Below are 13,192 nucleotides of genomic sequence, written 5' to 3' on the forward strand. Positions count from 1 at the left end.
TTGACAGTAAAAGGGATACTGGAAATATGGTGTTCAGAGTTCAAGGTCCCAGGGCCAAATGCTAGTACTAAACACATGATATTTTACTGGAAACTTATTTTCTAGGGCTCCTTAAAGCCCTGAGCTCTGCTCAACACTACCAGAGTCAACACCTATGTTTCCCACGTGAAATTCTGTTCCATAACACACAGTGATGGGCCTCTGTAATTCTAGAGCTTATCTTCTTGCACAGGGACTGAAATAGACTTGTTTTGTATTTTTTTTTTTAATTTTTTTTTTAAGATTTTATTTATTTATTTGAGAGAGAGAATGAGAGAGAGAAAGCACGAGAAGGAAGAGGGTCAGAGGGAGAAGCAGACTCCCTGCTGAGCAGGGAGCCCGATGCGGAACTCGATCCCGGGACTCCAGGATCATGACCTGAGCCGAAGGCAGTCGCTTAACCAACTGAGCCACCCAGGCGCCCGACTTGTTTTGTATTTTTGATGATGAACAAAAATAATAGCTACTGTCCTATGGGCACCTATTGGGTGTGCAGGACCAGCCTAAGAACTGCCTCAGAAATGAGGGTAGTTCTCTTCCTTTTATGGAGGAGAAGCTTAAGTCTCAGAGAGGCTGCCCCATCTGCCCTAGGTCACACAGTGGAAGTTGTGGGGTGCAGATTCAAACCAGGCTTTCGTAGTTCTAAAACCTATGCTCATTCCTCCTCATGTTTTAGGACACTGACCCCTAGAATCAGACCTCTATGGTGAAGTACACCTATCCATACGTACCGACGTCCCATGATATTCATACTGTTCATAGTCAAAGAGGATGTCTCTTCTGTAACGACATAAAAGGCAGGTCCTCAACAGGAAGCAGTGCAAGGAAGACCAACATTTGGAAAATGCTAAAACTTGACAGTACTCAGAGAGAGACAGATTAAGTCATCCACTTAAAGACCCTTTCACAGAGTGTACGTGTACAGGGCAGGGAAGGGAGTAATGTTGACATAAAAGGCTTGTGGCAATAAAAGACATAAAACGGCATAGAATAGTCCCAGAATCCCACTTCTAAGAAATTATCCTAAGACAACAGTTCAAAGGGACAAGAAAGAAAGCACTGTGTGTACAAGGTCGTTCATTGCAGCTCTACTTGTCGTGGCAAAATACTGGAGGTAACCTCTAGTTCAAAAAAGAAAGGGACTGGCCAAGTAAGCACAGTGCAGATTATTTGGAACTATCAAAAATGGTTATATTAAGTGAAAAAATGCAAAATTAGGTGTCTATTACGATCATATAAAATATGTACAAGCATGGGTACCCCAGGAAGATTGATCCAAAGTCAGAATCTCTTCCGATCAGTGAATATGGATTATATTCATTTTTCTTTTCTTATACTTCCCAAAATAGTATTTCATTGTCCTTCCATGAGGGGGTGGCTGAGCACAACACCCTCAGCTGGAACAGCGGAGACCTTCAAGGATGGGACCCAGCAAGGAATTCTCAGCTCAACAGCACTGTTGCACGGTCACCTCAAGCTACACTAACCTTTCCAGTTGTTTTTTTTTTTTTTAAAGATTTTATTTATTCGGGGCGCCTGGGTGGCTCAGTTGTTAAGTGTCTGCCTTCGGCTCAGGTCACGATCCCAGGGTCCCGGGATCGAGCCCTGCATTAGGCTCTGCTCAGCAGGAAGCCTGCTTCTCCCTCTCCCACTCCCCCTGCTTGTGTTCCCTCTCTTGCTGTGTCTCTCTCTGTCAAATAAATAAATAAATTCTTAAAAAAAAAACCAAAGATTTTATTTATTCAAGAGAGAGAGACAGAGATAGTGAGAGAGAGCACAGGCAGGGGGAAGAGGGAGAAGCAGACTTCCTGCTGAGCAGGGAGCCCGATGCGGGGCTCGATCCCAGGACCCAGAGATCATGACCTGACCCGAAGGCAGACGCCCAACGACTGAGGCATCCAGGAGCCCATTTTCTTTTTTTTTAAGCATTTCACTTTTTTTTTTTTTAAGATTTTATTTATTCATTTGAGAAAGAGTGAGCAGGAGGGAGAAGGAGAGAGAATCTGAAGCAGACTCTTACCAAGCACAGAGCCAGATGCGGGGCTTGATCCATGACCGTGAGATCATGACCTGAGCTAAAACCAAGAGTTGGATGCTCAACCAACTGAGCCACCCATGCGCCCCTAGAGCACTTTACTTTTTAAATTTGCAATATGGAAAGGAATTATGAATAATTCGCTTTCCTTTTCACACACTTTTTTCTATGAAAACCTTTACACAATTAGCATCTATCTCATTTATAAAGAACTTACAAATAAAAGTACATCCGGAAAACTACTAAAATAAAAGACAAGGGGCTCTCACCCCTAACAGCATGTATTTGGGTGACCTCTGGGCCTAGTCCTGCCACTCGTGAGACCACAGGGTGATACAGAGGGGACCCAGAGCTCTTCTCCAATGCAGGGGCCACATGCTCATTCCTGGAGCCACCGACCCTGAAGTTTCTAAACTAAATGAATTCTCCTCAAATGGGGAAAAAAAAAAAATGTATCCGGGCCCCATGGAAAACACAGGTACCCTACAGGGATTACGGGCTCTGTGGTACAGGGTATTGCTTGAAGTGCATACTCACCTCCGGGCCTCCCACTCTCTTCGCTGCCTCCTCTTCATGGTTTGTGCCACTATCTCCTGAGGTGAGGACAAAGAGAACAAAGGGCTGAACAAAGAAGCCAGGAATGTATCCCTGTGGCCCAAGAAGGTTCTAATGAGGCAGAAACCATTGGGCACAGAACCCCCGAGGGAAAACATGGGTCATTCATTCCCATGTCCTGAGCTCAGGCTGGTCCTGGAGGAGGGAGGAACTGAGGTGGGGAACAGCCAGGACCCCTCTGGCACTGAGAACACCGGACTGTGGACGGGCGCAGATGCTTCCCCAGCGCCTGCTCCGGCTACACTATCCATGCGCTCCACCTGTCCAGGCCAGCCTTCCACTGCCCCTACCACTGTGTGAGCCAGGATAAGCGCATCGTCACTTCGTACTGGCTTCCCCACCAGATTAATAAACGCGAATATTTCCTATGTCCCTCCGCGTGCCAGCCACTATTCTAGTTTTATAGGCATGATCCCTTTAGTTCTCACAGGAAAGGCACGAGGTGGTATGGCGGGTTTACAAATCTAGGGTGCCGAGACTTCTGCTTCCAGAAAGATGGAAATTTTTCATCTAATTTTCCCTATATGTCCACTAAATTTATCTGAAAACCCTGTCGATATATATAAAGCAAACAAAATGAGACTCTGGAAGGTGGAGAGGAAGGCCAATCAGCTGGGGATCCTAGGACCTGAGGACTGACATGCAGATGAGTTCCCTGGGTTTTCGTTTTGGCTTATATATCCCAGACTTGAAGCTGAAGAAGCTGGCAACCTGGAAACATCAACAAGCACAGAAGAAAAAAATCCCCAACAAAAGCCAAGGACCCAGAGAAGCAGCCTTGAAAGACAGAAAACTTTTAGACAATAATTGGTCTACTCTAGCCACCACCACCAAAACCAGTGCGGCCCCGCCCCTACCCACCCAGCAAAGACCAAGTGGGAGCCCAGACTCCCACCCTGGTGAACACCTCCCAGCTGTAATGTAACACCTCCACCTTTCACTTGCAACACCTCCCAACATGCTCACTGGGGTGGTATCAGAGGCAGCCAAGTAGTGAGCCTGGACCTTCCTTGCCCAGCGGTAACAAAGAGCCACTCCTCTCACTGGCTAACGGAGGTCAAGTAGAGGACCTTGAACTTCTGCCTCCACCTGGCTATAAAGGGACCATGCTGCCCGCCCATCCTTTGCCAGAGTGATGTCAGAGAAAGCAGATAAAACAGAAGGCTTATATAAGACCCAGAATCTCAAAACATAATATAAAAATGTTCAGGTTTCATGTGAAAAGCACTCATCATACCACAGGAACCAGGAAGATCTCAACTGAACACAAAAAAAGGAAACCCATAAATGCCAACACCAAGATAACAAAGATGTTAGAATTATCTGACAAAGATTTTAAAGCAGCCACCACAAAAATGCCTCAATGGGCAATTAGAAACAGCTGAAACACATGAAGAAAAAAAGGAAGCTTTTGCAAATAAGTAGAAAAATAGAGAAGAAACAAAGAGAAATTTACAACTGTAAAGTACAATAACTGACATAGAAACTCAGTGGTTGGGCTCAAGAGCAGAATGGAGGAACGGAGGAAAGAACCAGCAGAGACAATGACAGAAATTATCCCAGTCTGATCAAGAGAGGGAAAACAGACTGGAAAAATGTACAGAACCTCAGTAACATGTGAGCCTACAACAGAAGACCTACCCTTCATGGCATTGGTGTCCTGGAAGAAGCTGAGAAAGAGGATTGGCTGAAAACACACTTGAAGAAATAATGGCTGAAATGAAGAAATATGGCTCAAAATTTGGCAAGGGAGAGAAACCTACAGATTCAAGAAGCTGACTGAATCCCAATAGGTTAAGCCCAAAGAAATCCACGCCAAGACACATCGTAATTAAACTTCTGACCATTAGAGCCCCCAATTTTTTTTATTTTTTTATTTTTTTAAAGATTCTATTTATTTGACAGAGAGAGCACAAGCAGAGGGAGAGAGAGGGAGAAGCAGGCTCCCCGCTGAGCAAGGAGCCCAATGCGGGACTCAATCCCAGGACCCTGGGATCGTGACCCGGGCCGAAGGCAGCCGCTTAACCAACTGAGCCACCCAGGCGTCCCCCCAATTTTTTTTAAATCTCAAAAAAGAGCAAAAGAAAAATGACATCTTACCCACGGGATAAAACAATCTGAATGGCAGCAGACTTCTCACTAGAAACCACAGAGGCCAGAAGGAGTGTAACATTTTCAAGTGCAGACAAAAAAGAACTGTTAACTCTGAATCCCACACAGAGGGAAAATATCTTGCAGGAAAGAAGAGAAAAATCAAGAAATTCTCAGAAAAAGGAAAACTAAGTGAATTTACTGCCAGCAGACTGCCTCAAAAAAAAAAGAAAAAAAATGGTTAAACTAAAGGCATTTCTAAAAACAGAAAGAATATGACAAAAGAAAAAACCCTGGAACATCAGGATGGAAGAAAGAACATACTGAGTAGAAACTGGGTAAATATAATAGGCTTCCCTTAACCTCTTGAGTTTTATAATCATGTTCTGTTGTTGAAGCAAAATTTATCCCACTGTATGGTGTGAATCTAAATGTACACAGTCTATTTTTAAGAAACTTACATTATAAATAGAGGAGAGTAAGGGAAGTAAAGGAAGCTAAGATTTCTATATGTATAGTCTGTTTTCTCTAAATCTCTTTTGAGTGTGCACCCGTATCAATAAACATACTTCTGAGAATATATCTTGGATACAAGTGTATTTACAAATCATGCAGATTTAATTACATTTGAAGTATTCTCCAAAGTGTTAACTTTTGGGCGCCTGCGTGGCTCAGTCGGTTAAGCGTCTGCCTTCAGCTAAGGTCATCATCTCAGGGCCCTGGGATCAAGTCCCACATCGGGCTCCTGCTCAGCGGGGAGTCTGCTTCTCACTCTCACTCTCCCTTTGTGCTCTCCCTCTCTCTCAAATAAATAAATAAAATCTTTAAAAAAAAAAGTGTTAACTTTTATTAAAATCAGGTATGTAGGCCTAAACTTGGATGACAGCAAATGCAAAGTTAGAGGAGCAAGTAAAAGTATTCCATGAACAAGTGATAAATACCAGAAAACTGGACTGGCTTCCAATGTCATTCAAAACAAAACAGAAAAAAAGATATGGGGTCCTGGTCTAGGTTAAAAGACAATTAAGAGAGCGCCTGGGTGGCTCAGTTGGTTAAGCGACTGCCTTCGGCTCAGGTCATGATCCTGGAGTCCTGGGATCGAGTCCCACATCGGGCTCCCTGCTCAGCAGGGAGTCTGCTTCTCCCTCTGACCCTCTTCCCTCTCATGCTCTCTATCTCTCATTTTCTCTCTCTCAAATGAATAAAATCTTAAAATAAAATAAAATAAAAGACAATTAAGAGAAGAGCTAAATGCAAATGTGCCAACCATATACACAAAAACAACTACAAAATCTATTTTGGGGACAATTAAAGAAATTGAAATGGGGTTGACTAGATGACATTACTAATTTCTTATGTATGATAATGGTGCTTTGTTTATAGAGTAGAATGTTCTTAGGAGATGCATGTGGAAGAATTTGTCAGGGAGCATCATGGTGTCTGCAACTTATTCTCAAATGAACTAGCAAAAAAAAAAAAAATATATATATATAGAAAGAAGGCAAACTGGCAAAAGTGTGGAAAATGTGAAAAATTGATGAATCCAGATGAAGGGTATATGGGTATTCACTGTACTATCTTTTTAAGTGTTGTATACATTAGAAAAATATCAGAATAAAAACTCTGGAAAACAGCATTTTTCCTCCTATGACCCAGCAATTGCACTACTAGGTATTTATCCAAAGGATTCAAATATAGTGATTCGAAGGGGCATCTGCATCCCAATGTTTATAGCAGCAATGTCCACAATAGCCAAAATATGCAAAGACCCCAGATGTCCATCAACAGATAAATGTATAAAGGAGATGTGGGATATATGTATATATAAGTGTATATACACACACACACACACACACACACACACACACACACACACTGGAATTATTACTCAACCATCAAAAAGAATGAAATTTTGCCACTTTGCAATGATGTGGATGGAACTAGAGGGTATTATGCTAAGCAAAATAAGTCAGTCAAAGACAAATACCATACAATTTCACTCATATATGGAATTTAAGATATAAAACAGATGAACATAGGGGAAGGGAAGGAAAAATAAAATAAGATGAAAATAGAGAGGGAGACAAACCATAAGAGATGCTGATCCCTAGGAAACAAACTGAGGGTTGCTGGAGGGGAGGTGGATGGGGGGATGGGGTAACTGGGTGATGGGCATTAAGGAGGGCGCTTGAAGCAATGAGCACTGGGGGTTATATGCAAATGATGAATCACTAAATTCTACCCCTAAAACTAATAATACAGTATATGTTAACTAAATTGAATTTAAATAAAGAATTAAAAAAACACTAAAATTATAAAACTTCTAAAAGAAAAAAAATGCCGGTGGGAAATTATGTATATTATATGAGTATTATAGAAAGCACTCACAAACTCAGATTCCAAATAGATGCACTAAAAATGTTAATGGAAGCTCTGACATGTTCTGACATCTCATCATGAACCATCGACATTCTCTTTACTGCCAAACCCGCTGGTCAATTCTTGCTTGCCTGTTCCCCCCACAGAGCCCTTGTATCTGTGGACACTCCGCACTGGATGCAGAGAAGATCCTAAGGATCTTCCTGGCTCCTCCCTTCCTCATTCAGGTCAAGTGTCCACGGCCACATTCATAAAAGCAGCCCATTCCCTCTCTAGCCCCTTACCTTGCTTTAGTTTTCCTCATTCGACACAGCTCTCCACCTGAAACCCTCCTTGAACTCTGCTCATTTACACATTCCATATGTCTGACCCACTGGAAAGGAAGCTTTGTGAAGGCAGGACTTTGTTCTCCCCTGGGGACCCTAGACCTAATTGATACCCGGCACGTATTAGGTGCTGAAATATACTTATTAGTCTGGATGGAGATTTCCAAAACCCTAATCTGCAGAACGTGAATGTTCCCAGGGAAAATCCCACCAGATATTGATATTTGGGGCCCGATGGAAAGCAGCTCATTAAGAGATAAAAGAATGCTATAAAAAAAAGGAGCATCAGATAACAAAAAAAGAGCTCTTAGAAATCAAAGATTAGAAGATGAAGACCAGAAGTTGGCTAGAGAGTGGAGCAGATAAAGAGCTGGACAAGAGGAAAGAGAATCTAAGAATGTGCATGAGGTTCTTGATCAGACCACCCAAAACTCTAGAGAAGGGACTGGTCAAAGGCAGGGAAGGCAAGGAGAAAACATTCCTACCTTTGTAGGACATGCCCCCTAGATGGACAGAATGTCCTGAATGTCCCCAAAATGGCTCAAAAGAGCTCTGCTAACGCACCTTATTGGAAAACGTCAGGCCAAGGATGAAGGGAAGACCCCAAAACATTTCAGAGGCAAATTTCAGCACGCACACCAAGGATTGGGAGCCAAAGGGCATCAGCTTCATCTACAACACTGAACACTAGAATAAAACATGGCCCTCCTGTTAAAGGAAGAACCACCTGCCACCTTTAATTTTCCATGTAGCAGAAGCCACTGCATTGGGTAGGCCACTTCCTGTTGGCCAGGCCCCAGATTGGGCAAGCACCTCAGACCCAAAACTCACGAGGCTGAAACCACTCTTATCTTTGCACACAAGATGCTTCCCCTGGAGTGACCACTGGGGACTGAGCCTGGCTGAGAGCCACAGACCCATGTTGTTCCTCCATGGTGACTGCAGACAGCGAGTCTTGAGAAAGTGGGGAAGGGAGCTGATGCTTATGCTATTTATTGTTTCTCTGTATCACTCTTTTTTAAGACTTTATTTTTATTTATTTTAGAGAGAGAGCAGGGGGAAGAGCAGAGTGGGAAGGAGAGGGAGAGAGAATCTTGAGCAGACTCTGCGCTGAGTGTGGAGCCCGACGCAGGGGGAGTCCTGAGATCATAACCTGCCAAAACCAAGAGTAGGATGCTTAACCGACTAAGCCACCCAGCCACCCCTCTGTATCACTTTTTAAAAATGTATGCTCTCTAAGCGAAGAGCTGAGCCATCCTAAGTTTCATCTCCTCTGACAAAACTCTACAGTACAGAGAAGGATGTCAAAGCTCAAAGAAGTTCAGTTATCTGCCTGAGGCCACACAGCCAGGGGATAGCAGAGCCCAGGGTCAACACCCCATGCCTGCTAACCGTGGGCCCCGCAGGCCCAGTCTGAGCTCTGACCTCTGGGAACGACAAATCCCTCAAGAGTGTGGGGAAGCCCAAACCCACCTCTTCCAACCGTGTGCGCTTCTCAGAAGGCTCTGACCCATTGTCACTCTCACTTCCTGAATGCTCTTCATCTTCTTCATCTCTGAAGATATCATCATAGGCAGGAACTTCAAGGTCATCATCTTGTTTAATGAGTAGTTTGATCTAAGATTAAAACAAAAAGTAATCAAGACTCTCCTCTCTCGTTGACAGAAAATTTTCCACCACATGTTTTTCTCTTGCAGAATATTATTTCCCAATGAGCTGACTCGTTCAGTTTTCTGTACAAAGAGTCTCCTGTTCGAGAGAAGAATTTCAGACTTCTCAAGCATTTTCTTGTTTTTATTTCCACTCACTGAGGCACTGGAGTTGTACCACATGATATGCAAAAATTTCAAAAATTTAAAAACTATCCATAGTCACTTAAGTCTGAGAAAAAAGCTCCCTCTTATGCCACACACCAAAGAAACAAAATGAATATCCCGCAACTTGGACTCTGAAAGAAGACATGAAGATGTGTGACACCGAAGTGAGTAATACTGCTTGTCTCTAAAAGCAGTTCCAAGCTGATTTCGCTTAGAGAGAGAACTTCAGGGCCAACAGTTTGATAACATGGTGGGAGGGTTGTGGGGGGGGTGTCAACTCAGAGAATGGTTAGGTGGCTGCCCTGTGCCAGGCTCCATGCTTGCTGCTGGAGTTCAATGAGGAAGCACAGCATGGCCATTTTAGGCTAACAGTGGCCTCTTACACTATCGTCTTCTGGTCCTCACACCACCCTTCGGATGGGCAGGGAGAGTGCTAGCCCCACTCATAGGGCTAATGCCTCTAGATCCTTTTATTCAATGATGCCAGCTGGGCCTGAGCTCTGAGGGCAGGCTCAGTGCAGGGTTCTGGTCCCTACACTTCCCAGGTTAAGTGAATTCCAAAATGTATTCAGAGCGCCTCCAAGACTTAGGCACCATGTTTCTCACCAGAGATAAGCAAGACCAGGTTCTTGCCCTCAGGCTGTTCCAACTCCCGTAGCGGAGGTGGATACATGCCTTGCTTAGAATCAGGTGTGGTGTTGTCCGTGGCATAAGAGGTACAAAAAGATGGACGGGAGAACTCAGGGAAGACATGGACCCCAAAGGCTGAGTTACCTGGGCATCATTGTATACATTCACGACATTGACTGGCCTGTGGGTGTCACACACAAAAAATATGGCATCTTCATCAGGCTGAAGGATATCCAATAGGTCTACGTTAGCTCCGCAGTTTATGAGGATAAAATAACGGAACTGGAAAAAAGAGAGAGACATTGTGAAGTAAGTGCCCTGAGGAGGTCCTTCACTTCAGCATACTAGGCCTGAGTCCTTCTGCTGAGACACATCAAGCCCCTGACACCAGGCATGGCCCCGACAGTGAGAGGCTCCAAAAATGGCAAGCGCTGGCCTGTGTTAGCGCTTATACTCCACAGGCTCTTTCCTTTCCATGATGACACCATGAGATAGGCCCATGGCTGGCCCTGTGTCTGTCTCTGCACGTGGAGGCTCAGCATGACTCAGTCTCATGCAAAGGGCCAAGAAGCTGATGAGCAGCAGACCAAGACTTCAAATGCATAATAGAGCCTCTTCAGATCTCAGTCCCCTGCAGGACTGTGCTGTCTCTCTGTACTAACAGCATTATACAGGTTTAAATTTGTAGCAAGTTGGGCGCCTGGGTGGCTCAGTTGGTTAAGCGACTGCCTTCGGCTCAGGTCATGATCCTGGAGTCCTGGGATCAAGTCCCACATCGGGCTCCCTGCTTCTCCCTCTGACCCTCTCCCCTCTCATGCTCTCTATCTCATTCTCTCTAATAAATAAATAAATAAAATCTTTAAAAAAAATTTAAAAATAAATAAATTTGTAGCAAGTCTTGGGCAGCCCATACTTAACGGGAACATAAAATTAAATTAAGTCTTATTATATCCTATCACTATAGAAAATCCCTTCCTTAGAAATACCAAGTTGGCACTGGTACACTCCTTCTGTGATGACAGGAGCTCCAGGCAAGGATTTATCTCTGCTATACAGTCCTAAATGTGGCCCCAGACCCCCCAAAACCCTCTTCCCTACTCCAGCCCTACCCTGTGGGATCTAAAATGTCCCATCTCTCAATATAGCTCCATGCAGAGGTACTAGAACTCCTGGCCTCTACTGTTTAAATTGCAAAGGGAGAAGATATATTCCTGGATTAACATTTGGAAACTGGGATCCTTTTTCTTGGAGAGAGAATATGTAATAGCAGTGTAGTCTAACATAATTTTAACTAGGCCATATCAAAAACTGCTAAGCTCTAAGCACCTTACAATGAAGTGTCTGCAACACAAATTCAAAGTTAGAGGGTGTCCACATTCACTATCTTTATTTTGGTTGTCAATTTTGTCTCTACAACTTGAGGGTAAGTCACCCTGTATAGCTCATTTTTTCCCTCCATGCTGTCTAATATAGCTGATACTTTAATATACATGCAACCTATTGTGGACATATAAAGAATACTAAGTATTAAGAAATTGCAACTGAATAAAATAAGACTAATTATTCTAAAATACTTCTCTCATACCTGTTCTTTATGCTCAAGAAATGCAGTTTCAAGTTCTTGCCACCCAGAAACTGGAACCAGGGTATACTGCACGTGATCGCACTGGAACAGGGCCTGAGAGAGATTAATTTCAAACCTATCAAATTTAGGACATTTACAATTTACTTTGAAAGGCACTTAAAAAAAAAAGATGGATTGAGAAACGAATGACATGTGATAAAGTAAGAATGGTAAAACGTTAATGGGAAAAACTAGGTTATGGGGATATGACTGTTCACTGTATCATTCTGTCAACTTTGCCTAATTTTTGAAAATTACCAAAGGAAAACATCGGCGGGGGGTAGGGGGGAGCTGATCTTATTTCTAGGTCTTCTGAGAAGTAGTTCCTGACCCAAGGGCCTGAACAAAGGTCATGTAAACCTTTGCATTATATTCAAAACAGAACCAATGATCTTCCTTAATAGACGAAGTAATCTGAATTTCCGGTATTGCTTATGACACCACTGTGCCCTCAGTTGTCACAGACTCGTCTGTCTGAAACCCCACACTTGCGGAGAGCCACTCCATCCAGGTCTAAGGGTCTCCCCAATGCAACCATTTTTTTGGCCCAGGTTATTGCAAAAATACTAACTAGTATCCCTGCCTTTTGCCGAATACTTCTCTAACCCACCCAATACTCCTGCCAGCGAGACGACCTCTCAGAGTGCCCCTCCCCAGCTTTCCTCTGCTCCAGCCACTAAGGTAGCCTGCGCTCTCACCATGGGGGGTGGGGAGAGGGGCGGTTCCCTTCTCGGCTCCTCACCTCCAGCCCCGACACCCAGCCCACTGCACCCAACTCCTCCTGGGGCCCCGCTTGCATCCTCACCTTTCGCCCCGGCCCTTCCCTTCCAAAGTACGCAAGGCTCACCTGAAGGATCTTGCAAGCGCACAGAGCGTCCACATCCGAGGCCACGAAGAGAAGAACCCTCTGTCGGGAAAAGAGCGGGCCAGTTGAAGGCAGAGACCCGAACACTGGCCCCTGGTGCCCTCCCACGGCCGCTCCCTCTCATCCCTTCCCCCCGATAAGGCCACGAGGTCCAAGAAAAGAGGTCACCTGGCTCTGGACCACCTCGTAGAACTCCTTGCGGAAATCGGACACGAACATGGCCACGGCGGCCGGACCCCGAGAGCTATGGCAGAAATTCCAAGAGCTGCCGCGGCGGTCAACACTCCCGCCAAATCAGGACTCTTCCGATTGGCCCAGGATCCAACCAATCGCTACTTAGTTCCCCAGCTTTTTCTCCCTTTCTGATTGGGTCACATTGGAGGCGGGCACTAGCACTCCCCCATTCCGGCTGGAACAGTCAGGCCCGCTCCTACAGGAGCGTCATCCACAGGCAGGACGCAAACGCGGTCGCCCACTTCAATCCTGACTCCCATTTACCCACAAATCCGACACTTGGTGGACATCTTTAGTTTGGTAAGAGAAGCCTATTGCCTCCCGCTGGGAACGCCAGGAAAAAGAAACCTCGCCATAAATTAAATTCACTTATACATCGAAGTCGTCAGTTTACGATTTTCAAAAAGCTCTCGGCGTAGTTCGAAGGCGGATGTGTAGCTTACTTCCGCCAGTATCCTCGATGGCTGCAGCAAAAGCCGGAAGGTCTACGTGCATTCTGGGTATTGTAGTCGACAAGGAGAGTGGGCCTCACTAAAT

General features: G+C 44.6%; 1 protein-coding gene across 3 annotated transcripts in view; it reads right to left on the reverse strand.

Moving 5' to 3' along the window:
- Positions 1-13,072, reverse strand: part of CDC45 (cell division cycle 45) — a 34,788-nt gene extending 21,716 nt beyond the window's left edge. For all 3 annotated transcript variants that reach the window (XM_028094781.2, XM_028094780.2, XM_028094779.2), the window contains exons 1-7: positions 12,590-13,072; positions 12,404-12,463; positions 11,518-11,610; positions 10,077-10,214; positions 8,959-9,102; positions 2,612-2,667; positions 771-819 (exon numbers count right to left, since the gene is read on the reverse strand). In XM_028094781.2, coding sequence (XP_027950582.1) covers positions 771-819; positions 2,612-2,667; positions 8,959-9,102; positions 10,077-10,214; positions 11,518-11,610; positions 12,404-12,463; positions 12,590-12,640 — 591 coding nt within the window. In that variant the 5' untranslated portion in view covers positions 12,641-13,072. The remainder of the gene's footprint in view (positions 1-770; positions 820-2,611; positions 2,668-8,958; positions 9,103-10,076; positions 10,215-11,517; positions 11,611-12,403; positions 12,464-12,589) is intronic.
- Positions 13,073-13,192: the final 120 nt, after the last annotated feature.

Source organism: Eumetopias jubatus, unplaced genomic scaffold, assembly GCF_037043125.1.
Source record: "Eumetopias jubatus isolate StellerSeaLion01/CBP00866 unplaced genomic scaffold, mEumJub1_p1.0 scaffold_16, whole genome shotgun sequence".
Lineage (NCBI taxonomy): Eukaryota > Metazoa > Chordata > Mammalia > Carnivora > Otariidae > Eumetopias > Eumetopias jubatus.